At 36.1% G+C, this 12,795-nt stretch overlaps 1 protein-coding gene across 6 annotated transcripts in view; it reads right to left on the bottom strand.

Annotated features, from left to right (window-relative positions):
* Positions 1-12,795, bottom strand: part of tlcd4 (TLC domain containing 4) — a 42,338-nt gene that overhangs the window by 8,767 nt on the left and 20,776 nt on the right. For all 6 annotated transcript variants that reach the window (XM_008109191.3, XM_008109192.3, XM_008109190.3 and 3 more), the window contains 2 exons: positions 7,806-7,864; positions 5,983-6,077 (listed from right to left, as the gene is read on the bottom strand). In XM_008109191.3, the coding sequence (XP_008107398.1) occupies positions 5,983-6,077; positions 7,806-7,864 (154 nt within the window). The remainder of the gene's footprint in view (positions 1-5,982; positions 6,078-7,805; positions 7,865-12,795) is intronic.

Genomic DNA, 12,795 nt, shown 5'->3' with positions numbered 1-12,795 from the left:
CTAGATGATGAAATAAACATTGACAAGGATCAGAAAGTTTGGTTTCAAATCTCAGGAAAGCAATAAAAAATTAAACAATTACTAAAATATACAGTATACTCATGTTTAAGTCTATGAATTTTAGTCAAAAATGAATGCCTGGGCAGGGAAATGGTATTGGTGGTCAGGAGTATTTGGCCCAAAGTTGGCATTGGTGTTTTCCCGTATGTGTGGAATGATGTTCACTTATCCACAGGTCATATCAAAATTCATAATTTGGGGGCCGTAAAGCCTGTCCCCTCCACTTATACATGAGTACCCAATAGTACATAAGATGCTTTAATATGATATTTTATTTATTTTATTTACAACATTTATACCCCGCCCTTCTCACCCGAGGGGACTCAGGGCAGCTTACAAAAATTGGCAAAATTTAATGCCCAAACTGCAATCATAAAAACAAAACAATATAAACAGATCTGTTAATAACATTGTTAAAACACATTATAAAAACCTTAAAAACGTATATATAATTAATTCCATTCATCCGAGATCCATGATGAAATGAGATCCATGATACATGATGAAATATGATATGTAACTTGAAACATGCAATTGAATATCTTTATCAAGTGAAAAAGTGTACAAAGTATACAGAACATTGTTCAGGAACATCTGTAAACCCTTTTGTCAAATCTCCCCCATCATCCTACCTTTGTGTATTAGATACATCTATTTAAAACATATTCCACTCAGAACCTTGTCGTATATGTCTTTGCAGACAGACTGCTACAGTACACTCTATGTGCAGTTGCCCACAATAACTGTTGATAATCTACAATTACTTCAAACTATGGATGCCTTAACTAACTGTATAAATCCTATTGGTTACTATTGTGCTTTTCAATTAAATTCAGGTTGATAGTGCTTAACTTCAACGTTTTAGAATATGAACTATGAAACAAGGGATAGTCTTTATTATGTGCAATGTTCTGCTTTTTAAAGATTTGTTACATAGGGGCTTTTGATGAGTTTATCCATTAATGGTAGAATGGCCATTGCAGAACAAGCTTTTTTAGTTGTGGCCTTAAAGTTATAGGATCAGTTGTCTACTGTCATTTGATATATGTAAAATCTTCGCCCTTTTAACTGAGCTATGATAGTGGAGGAAGGGGAAATAAGCAGACAGGCATTTTGTGGGCAGCAGACCAATTTTAGTAGATTATAGTAGACTGCTAAAACCTCTGAGGTGTTTTTCTTGTTTATTCCACAGATTTCTTTCATTGATTTTATGGAGTATATTACTTCTCTTGAAAATTTTACTTTGGAAAGCAAGTCTAAATATATCCAAGATCATCATCATCATCTAAATACTTCATGAAACTGAAAGTGTTATCATACAGCTACTAGTGTGTAGTATAAATGATTACTGGATTTAGGGACATAGTTTACATGATTTAACATATTATTATTGGTAACAGGCAGAATGAGAGCGATACAGACAAAATCACTTCAGAAACTAGGTTTGATGGGAGACTTTCTTCACCCAGAAAATAAAAACAAGATCGTAATTGGTGTTATGGGGCATGCAATGATAACTCAACTGGATATCAGTTGCGTGCATGCACATGCTTATTTATTTATTTGTGAGTTATATGTTGCTCTTTCACCTTCTAAGGCAGTGGTTCTCAACCTGTGGGTCCCCAGATGTTTTGGCATTCAACTCTCAGAAATCCTAACCACTGGTAAATTGGCTCGAATTTCTGAAAGTTGTAGGCCAAAATACCTGGGGACCCACAGGTTGAGAACCACTGTTCTAAGGTATGTCAATTTTGTGATAACTTAATCTTTTGACAAACATATCTTTGTATCCATTAGTGATTAAGAAGACAATATACAGACAGTCCCCGAGTTACAGACATTCAACTTACAAATGACTCATAGTTAAGAACAAGAGTGAGATAACAAGAAATTAGAGAAATCTATCCCTAGGAACGGAAATTCATTCCTGGAAGTTATCATGATGGAAAGGGGTCTCCACTGAAGCTTTCTCACCAATCCTTATTTCCACAACAAGCCAAAATTTTCAAAAATCCAATTATCACAGGGACAGAAAGTGACGTAAAATCTTATGAACAGGGGCATAGAGCAAAATAAAATTAATGGGTGTTAAAACCTCCAAAACTAAAACAAACTGTTTTGGCTAGAGTTTAACTTTAAAATGTACTTTTTCCAACTTACAAATTCAATTTACAGAACCCATCTTGTCCTTAACATGGGCACTGCCTGTAGACATTATCCACCCATCCCAAATCCTCTTCTTGGGTAAGGTTACTGCTATTTAACTTGCATAGACAAAGCTTGCTATTTAAGTCTACTTCTGCTGATCATGGCCTCTTCCACACAGCTGTATAAAATCCACATTGAACTGGATTATATGGCAGTATGGACTCAGATAATCCAGTTCAAATCAGATATTGTGTTTTATCTGCCTTGATATTCTGGGTTATATGGCTGTGTGGAAGGCCCCCATGAAGTCCAGCTAGCTAGGCTGTTTTGAGGATCAGCAGAAATATAGTTGTGTGTTTTCTGTATGAAATGCTAATTTGAAAAAGTGGTGCTAGGAAATTACTGCTTGACCCCAAGGTTATCTTTCTCTTACTTGTGAGTACTCTCTTTCAGGAAGTTGTAGCTAATGTTTAATCTCACATTTTTCATTACTTTCATTTTTTCAAGCTTTTTAAATATCTTGATTGGTTTCATTCCAATATTCTGAGGCTATGTTCTTAGTATATTGATGTTTTATTGTCTCTGTATTTGTACTGAGTTTATTCATTAGCCACCCTCAGAGTACTAATATCCTTAAAATAAATAAAACACAGACAAGGCTACGCTAGTAATTGTCTCAAGTTCCTGTTTGGTAAAATATGAATAAGAGATTCTTTACCAGTTATTGTTAACACAATTGTAATATTCAATAAAACACTTCTTAGAAAACAAATCCCTTAAAAATCAAGAATACCTCTTTAATAAAATATTTCAAAGCCATTGTAAGACTGATCAGTTCATTTAAAGATCAAAACTGTTTCAAACATGAATTGAACCAGCTCCACATGATTTTAATGTCTGTATACTGTGAAACATTCTTGATGTATTTCTACTAACTCCTTTAAATGAAGGAAATTTCATTTGAGAGTTCATAAGACTATAATTTCCCAAATGTTGGATTTTTTTTCATGATAAACAATGGGAACGGTGATGAAAGCTCCAGAGATGGAATATCTTTTGTCCATCCTTGACTATCTGAAAATAACAAATGCACCAACTTTCATCCAGGAGCCATTAAGACTCTTTGTGATGGAGACATAATGTCATGAAGTGACGAGATATGTTATTTCAGTTGAAGACAAATTACATTTTATATAAACAAAATCCTTATTAAGGCATTTACAAAGTTTCACAGGAACACATAAGGGATGCACACTAGTCCCTCTCCTTTCCCTTGTTACTTTTTCTGGTAGAGAGAAACCATGTGAAGATGAGAATATATTTCTTGTGTTTGGAGGCTTTTAATATAATTGGGAATCCTGAACAATCAAGGTATATAACGGAGGGAACATAATTTCACAGATTACTTAGCTTCTCCCTAGAGCTCTCACATACACCATATTGTAATTTGAAACCTATATTTTCAGATAGCAACTATACACAACTAGATTTATAGAAAAAACAGGCTTGGTAACAGGTCAAACCAGTTTCAGACTAGCTATCAAACAGAAGACTAAGGACCTTCATAAGAGGCCCTTAGGATTCTTAAGGACACCCAAAATATGTGGGACTCATAAGTTTGGTGGCTGGAATATTTTCAGCTACTGCAAAGGCATTAAAACTGTTTAAACATGGATGCTAAACAGGGTCAGCCCTGGTTAATACTTGAATGGAATATTGCAATGAATACCAAGTGCCGCAGGCTATATTCCAGAGGAAGGCTGGCATAGCCACCTCTGGGTATTCCTTGCCCAAGAAAAATCCATTAAATTCTAAGGATCACCATAAGATAACAGGTGACTTGAAGGCACAAACACACTGTTAGGAAAATCTGGCAGGTAGTTAGAAGGATGAGTCACAGGAGCTTCAAAATAGGACTAGTGGAAGTGAGATTCCCAAGATTGGAATTTAGAATGAACAGTAGGGCTTGTACTGTGAGCTCCCACATCTTCAAACTACTGTGTATTGAGACGGGTAGAAAAATATTATGAGTTTGTGCCTTATCCATTCTGCTTAAGTGGGAAGTTTGAACCTATGACTTGTCTGAATATAACGCTCCTTTTTTTCTTAGGCATACTTATACTCTTTAAAGTCATCTACACTAGACTGAATTCATACCTTAAAAAAAGAGCTGTGTTGTCTTCTAAAAAGTAAGCTATTATAAGGGATGTGAGTTTTCATGATACACAATTAGGGTTAAAATATAGTTAGGTCACAAACCTAATTATATTCTGATGGTAGTTTTGTAAAATAGTACTGATGGGATTTAGTATGTATTGTATTGGTTCATATACTTCAGTAGTTGTTTTTAATAGATGTAGCTATTCATGCAATATTGTTAGCAATATGAATGAGGAGTCAAGAGAGGAAAGAGAACCTAAAACAGTTAGTGTAGACTGATAAATCTACTAGAACATATAATGCTGGCACAGGTTATCACTTGTATTTATGTTTAGTGGACATATCTCAGTATACCATCAACCCTACTGTGAGTGTGTTAATGTTTTCCCATATTAATTTTCCTGTAAGAAAATAACTGCCATGAAAAATATTATAATGAACACACTGAATTGCATCTTGGAGAGGATAAGATGTTGAAACATTTGTTATATATGCAGGTGACTCTGTGTGCATAAAGCTACATAAACACATTTTTGTTTTAAAAAAATTTTAAGAGAAAAAAATCTTGTCAATATTGCATGGAAAATTTATAAAAATAATTTCACTGCAATGGAGTTTTGCCTGGATACAATGGAAGAAGGATAAAAATATATTCCACCTCATGAAATAGGCAAGCTATTTATTCTTTCTTTCTGCTGTTGCCATAAAGACAGAGGAGTTTTTCAAGTCAACTGACCATTTGTCATATGGAGTATCTGTTTATTCTGTTGAGTTAAATCTGTTTTCAAAATCAGGGACAGCTGAATAATCTGTTGCAGACAGATGTGTTATACAATTATGGCACAGAGAAGGCAGATTTTCAGAAAAACTATACAATGTTATCAATTTAGTCTTAGAATCAGAAGCAAAACAGAAAAAATAAGAACTACAACTCTGTGGTCCAGGCTCTGCTTTCAGCTGAAGAAATGAACTCCTCTTTGCCACTGGATTCTCTGCTGAGGTCTTACGTAATACTTGCAAACAGTTCAATGGCTCATACGTTTTCTTATCTGTCAGCACATTAAGATAGATGGGGCTGTGTGCTGCTGATGGGAAGCAGTTCAGCAAGGAAGAACATATGCAGCATTGTTCTGCTTTTAAAAAATGTATCTACACAAACAAATACAGGATTTACACTGCTGGAATTCAGTAACGATTCTCACGGCTCCCTTTCCTAGTAACTACATTGCTTACACTGATGTTTCTTTAAGAGATACGTTTGTGCCAAGTCTTTATGGCTGGCCAAAGTTGCTTCATACAGGTCCAGGGCAAAGTTTTGAAATGGGATCGCCATTGTGAGAATGAAAGCAAGATCAGATATGAGATCTCATGCTATTTCTTAAGATGAAGTCTTTCAGGAATGCAACTAGGTTTAAACATATAATTAAAATAGTTGCATCTTTTTCATTTTAAAAAAAATCTCTTTTTTGTTAACTAGACGGCAAAAGGCAAACATTTATTGTTTGTTAAGCACAATATATATGGATAGTGCCATATAAATCCATAATAAGACTCTCCACCATTTAAAGGCCTAGTTGTCTACTTGCTAAATTACAAAATTAACGAGAAACTCACCAGTACAAAGTAATAAGCATACAGAGCTGCGATATGGTGAATTATAAAAAATATATCCCCAATTGCCTTCCAGTAGAAAATAAGAAGCAGCAGATCTACAAAAGAAAAAAAAAGAAATGCTCAGTAAATTTCTGCAATTATATTTTTATCTCACATCTTTTAACACTCAGATGGGGGTATGTGTGGAGAGGTGAAATTAAACACTGGCAGAGCAATGGTTCTCTAAATTTACTCCAAAAACTTCTGTAATAACTGCTTAATGGAAAACTTGTGGCATGAATACAAGAAATGATATAAATAAATACCACAAAGGAAGACAGAATTCCAGTTTTAAAATATTTACCTATTTTTATCCAGACTAGAGTAGTTCAAACTAATCAACAGGATCTACACATATGTTTCCAATTGTAACAATAGTGCCCTAACAAAGCAAGCACAGTGATAGGCCAGCACAGTGGCATAACACAGGTATACTTCACTGAAGCAAATGCATTCAGGCACAGCAATGCAGAGCTTTTTGTATGAGTAAATGTTGAACATTTCTCAATCTGCCAAAGCTTTCATAAAGTTTCCACATTACTGCCATTTGCCCGCTCATATGCAGGACAATGTCCCTGGGATTTTCTTTTTCTTTAAAGGACCAGCTTTGAAGACCAGATATATAAGAATAGTTGCTCACTACAGTATTTCTGAAATACTCTCCTGACATACATTCTTTTCATCAGGACAGATGTTTATCACTTTGCTACTAAAGAGATGAGTGATTCTAAACAAGCTACTCCTCCTGCAATAGTTTCTTCAATTAATTATGCAGGATTATAGCACAGAATTTACAATAATAAATATTTTAAAGATTAACAAAGGTTGTCATTGCTGACATTTATAGGAAAACACAGTATGATATCTTTTTCTTCATTCACATAATGCTACTGAAAGCGTCAGTGCACAGAGTTAGTAGATCCAGGTATAAAATAAAGCACACACATTATAAAAATAAAATAACAAATGTCCTTTAAAACAAAATAGTCTACTTGCTAGTTCTACCACAGTTACTTTTAAAGTCTGAAATATCTCCTTGCAGTGTCTCCTCCACAGAGAGGGCACACCAAACTGTTGACAAGGAAAGTAACAAAAGACTGGCAAGGAGAAGAAATGCATGCTCATATATGCTGATATATCCCTTTAAGAATGTGAATGAGGAGAGATTCAGTTCACTTAAGAATTGAAACTGAACAGACACAAAGATGATTGCCATCTGGTTTAGTCAATTTCATTTCTCCAGTGAACCAGAAAGAGTTGATACAATTAGAAAATGAAGCACACTTTCTTGAATTAAAGATCTTTATTTTCCTTCTTCTTCATTACAACCCCTGTTCTCATGTTACCGATGTTATATCAGGGTTGCTGCCATAAAAAAAGCAGAAAGGGAGATGAAATCTAATTCCAAAATTCAAAAAATAGCTTCTATACTTACGATGTGGTGATGGCAATAATTAAATAACTCTTTTTCCTCAATCACCATCACATATAAGTTGACAGCAATGAAACTATAAGAACAATGTTTCTACTTTCTAGAGCTTTAGGCGGGATCTACACTGCCCTATATCTTAGAATCTGATCCCAGATTATCTGCTTTGAACTTAATTATATGAGTCTACACTGCCATATAATTGAGTTCAAAGGAAATAACTTGGATTTGGAAGTGTAGATGGGGCCTGGCTCTTCTAAAGTTGAATATTGTTTTGTAATTATATGTTGTGTAACACATAATTTCTGTACATGTCAGTTACAATAAACTTTACCCACATTGTCCCATACATTACCTGAAATGAGGTAGCCTGAAGTAATAGAAAGGTTTATTTGCACTATAGAAGGATCACCCCTATAAAGAAAGATAAACGGTAAATGTAACATTGACTTAATACCACAAAGTTGTGTAGATACCACACATTTGAAAATTTGCCCCTTGGCCCATTGTACACTTGGGGGGGGGGGGGGTAGGCTGCAAGGGGCAAACCATTTTCCAGATTCCTCCCTGCCACAGCAATCAATGCCAACTACTGTACCAGGCATAATGTCAGCTTCACACAATGTTTCAATAGCAGCTGCAGTATACTTTTCCAATAATAGCTTTCAGTCTGTTTTACCATGAAATAGAAGGGAAGGAAGTTCTGTTAAAACAGATCCACTTCAAAGGAATTATTCTACGCAATATCTGTAAACTGATGCCAGGCTTCTAGAGATTACTGATTGATGAGATGTTAAAGCAATACATTCTTATCAGAAACAATCCCTTTAAAATTTTATTACCAGTTTGTTATCCTCTCACTGTGATCCCACAACACTTACAACTATACAACTATGTACTGTGATGTCTTCAAGAAGCCGCAACACAGGGCTGCAATATCTTTCTCTTGAGTTATATTACAATTTCCATGCCTCTTTCAGGCTTTGTTCCCATTTGTTCATATTGGTTTATTGATTAAAATGTATATCCTCCCTTTAAAAGGCCTATGGCCCTCTGATTGCGACTTACATCTTGATTCTTGCTCTACCAAACTTTCTTTTAATCAACAGAATACAAGACCTCTTAATGATTGCTTTTATTATGGCATAAGCCAGGAATGAGAATCATACAACCCTCCAGATTGAAGTCAGAATTTGAATCCTATAGGCCATGATGACTGGATCTATAAACGGCGGATACCTATTCTGGGAGTTCTCACCTGGCAAGTCTAGCTAACCCAGTGTTCCCAGAACATCAGACTCACCAGTAGAAGGCAAACAAGAGAACTTTTATTCAATTTGCAGAAGGGACACATGTACAGCAACCGGTGCCCAAAATGTATAAGCGTAGGGATTGTGGGAAATGCAACCATTCTTATACAGAAGAAATATCATGCATCAACACTGTCTGAGCTCAGGTTTTCCCACCCCAGCCTCTGATTGGCTGTGAGCTGAGGCTGGCCCATATGATGTGTTTGTGCATATCATGGAATCAGTACAAACGCAGATAAGCACAAATAGCTAGAGCAAGGTATAGTCAGAGATGGAGAAAGACAAGGAATTAATTAAAAAGGTTACTTCTGGGGAAAGAAAGATACAATTTATTCAGGGAACTGGATACTTAGTTGCAAGTGTGTGGGAAATGATAAATGGGCTGCTTTGGAAAGATTTGAGATGTGTGCTGGTTTAAATCTGCGCACATCTCAGAGTTCAAACCAAAAATGAGTTATAGCATTTGGGGAGTAGTCTTTGGAAGGGATTTAGGCTGCTGTTGGTCCATTGCCAGTTGAATAGAAGCAAACCTAGGAGAAGGACACTGTTGTATTTCATTCTGGTGGTCCGCCCTTTGAAAACTATGAATCCAGCAAGGGGAGCGTCCTGTGTTCGACAACAAAATGTTGTTGGGGTTGCAGTTCCCAACATAGCCCACCACTGCCTATGCTGATTAGCACTACTGGAATTTGCAGTCCATCATCATCTGGTGAGGCTATATGACTTCCATGCCAGCATAAACTCTTGGGAACCAAAGTTAGTTTTTAAAGCACTAACCTACTTTTGATTTTTTTCCTGATTATAGCTTTAACAAGGCTATGTTCATCCTAGTTTTGTGATACTGTTGCAAATGTTATTCTGTCCTAAAGATGAACTTCAGACATAAAAGACTACTGAAATGCCATATAACCACAGGCTCATAACCACTTTTTCTTAGGTTTGGCTCAACTGGAGAATCTACACCCCACCTTCTACCACATATATACATTTTCTCCTCTTTCTACCTTTCAACCTGTTTCTTGTGTGATGATGGGAGAAAATGAATGTTTTGATTAATAACTCAATCACAGACCAACCTGATAACAGGATCTCCTTAAAAATGGAATAAGGAAAAGTTTAATGATGACTCACATGAAGATTTTTTTGGACCATAAAACAGGCAGGTCGACTTTACGAATGTATTCACAATAAGTTCAAAATAGCATTCAGTTTCAAAGTTGTCAATATCTAAACTTTAACACTTGGGTGTCAATTCACTGATATGTGACTCTGCATTGAAACCCTGGGTCTAAGAGTGTGATTATCTTACAAATACAGATGTACTCTAAGAGTAACTGTTGTTCCTTTAACTTTCTCCTTTTTTCTTATATTCATACATGTCAACCTTTTCCAATTTGCAATTAACAGTATTTAGCTCTAGGACAGAGAGGAAAAAAAGTGTTTTCTAAAAAACGGATCTGTAGCTTTGATTCCTAATGAGAAAATGGCTTGCCTAGAGTTCCATAGAAGAAAGGAGGAATATAAATTTAACAGGTAAATGATGATGCATTCTTACTAAAATGTCTTTGGTGGTAAATCAAAGGTGAACCATGGTGGATTCTTAATTATGGTGCAAAGCTAAAGATGAAATTAGAACATAGCACATTCCTGAGTACCATATTTCAGAAGGAAAGTAAAAGGAGGAATTTCAGTTAATTACAATACTACAAGGTAAACTGTATAAAATAGGCTAATATAAAATTTATTAGAAGGCAAGGGACAAGCCGGCATCTTACTATAATCCTAGCAAATATAGCCAATATTCTTTTTACTTAAAGGACAGCCCATGTTCACTTCAACCTTTCAACAGATTTTTTTTATTTTATCAATCTAGTTTTGTGTCAAAGGTATCCCAAGATATCCTTAAAAAGGAAAGCACTTGGGAGACACCTGTGCCATGATGTCATTTACATGTTTTCAAAAACTATTCTACCATTGAGTACTTTAATATATATATATATACACACATACAACACACAGTTACAATGAGATCATCGAAGTGAAGAACCTCACAATGTAAAATTCATAACACCTACAAGTAAGTGTGTAAGTCTTGTTGACCCCAATTTTAGAAGATAGTTCAGGGGTTCTCAAACTTTGTCAACTGAGTGCCGGTTCACAGTCGCTCAGACTGTTGGGGGCCAGAAAATCTGTGTACTACTACCATTTTTCAAAACTCTGTGATTTGACATGAGAAAACAACTGCATTAAGCAGCTCCTTGAATTTTCTGTCATTGTGTTACCACAGACATGGAATCTGCCTCTTCTTCTGCCTTCAGGAGTAACAAGTCCAACTGGTTCTGATGCTAACTTTCTCAATCTCTCTAGTGAAGTCTCTAGATTCAATGCAAAGTTGATCAACTTCAGGCCCAGGTCTATGTGAGAAATGCATCTTTGAAGAGATTCATATCACCATGGTTATTTCAGTTTCCAAACAGTGCAAGCTTCAACAATATCCCCTTTCTTTGCAGAAGAAAAATAGCTACCTTATTTGATGGTCTATCAAAAGCCGCTACCATCTGATAGACCTCCAACAAGTAACAGGTGTTGTAGGCTATATTTCAGAGGAAGGAACTGGCAAGGCCACCTCTGAAGATTCATTGCCTACAAAACCCCTATGAAATTCATGGAATTGCCATAGGTAGACAGGTCGTTTGAAGACACATACACACACATAAACAATTATGATGTTTACAGTAACTTTGCATTATAATATAGAACCATCATAAGTTTAAATTTGTTGTCTGGTGGGAGCACAGTTACACTAACCATTTATCCCAAAGAGCAGACGAATCCGCTCAGAGTTGATCCGATTTAAAGTGGCCATGACCACCTTAATGCTGCCTTGAACTGTATATTAACCAAAACTGCAGGTTGTTCAGATTCTCCTCAAGAATCAGGTGAATACTGCAACTTTGGGCCCATGTAAACAGCTGGGCTCATTTTGAGAAGAGCCAGCAATTGTTTACACAGCCATCCCATATTCCCCAGGCTCAATACCCCCCCCCCCCCCAGTTGCAAGAGTCAGCAGGTACGGAATCATTCATGTCCGTCACTTGTCGCCTGGAGTGATGCTGATCAGAGTGATAAGGTGATCAGACAAGGGGGGGGGGGGCGATTCCTCCTCTCCAAATCTGACAGTTTTCTCAGGGTGCATCTACACTGTAGAATTTGACACCACTTTAAATGCCATGTTTCAATGTCACTGAATCCTGGGGTTTGCAGTTTATTAAGGCACCAGCTCTCTTTAGCAGAGAAGGCTAAAGATTTTGTAAAATGAACACTCCCATGATTCCATAGCATTGACCCATGGTAGCTAAACCAGTTTCAAACTGTATTACTTTTTGAGTGTAGATGCATCCTCAGTCATTCTAGAATGATATAACTGACCTCCAAAATTTTGAACACACATAACTTTTTCACTATATTTAAGATGGTGAAGAGGCAATCTTAAAAACCACACAGGAATTCAGATTTCATCATGGCTGAAAAACAGCTGGTGAACATGGGAGTTGTGAACAAACTTAATTATTTTCCCCAGCACTATTTTGACTTCAACTGTGGGGTTAAAAAGCAATCCAGTGTTACATCTGAATGACATTGATCACAGGTACATTAAAATCAAGACTGCAAGTTAATGTCATTTTAGATAATATTGTTTGCAAAGAAAAGTGATAATGCTTTAAGTTTCACTATTAATTATCCTCAAATAGACACATTCCACTTCCCACCCCACCCTGCCCACTAAATATACTCTAATACAACAGATGAATGTAGGTAATACATGACAGATGAATGTAGATAAAATATGACATAAAGATTTTACAACAGATACAACAGATGAACTTAGGTAATACATGATGTACACATTTCATTGTTTGGTCCAACCACTTTCCTCCTACATCTCAAAATGACTGATTTGATGACAAGGCTGTACATGACAACAGAATGTGGGTTCATAAATAAAACTTAATTATCTGGATGTGGCTTGAAAAG

Source organism: Anolis carolinensis, chromosome 4, assembly GCF_035594765.1.
Source record: "Anolis carolinensis isolate JA03-04 chromosome 4, rAnoCar3.1.pri, whole genome shotgun sequence".
Classification (NCBI taxonomy): domain Eukaryota; kingdom Metazoa; phylum Chordata; class Lepidosauria; order Squamata; family Dactyloidae; genus Anolis; species Anolis carolinensis.
This window is presented reverse-complemented; position numbering and strand designations above follow the sequence as displayed.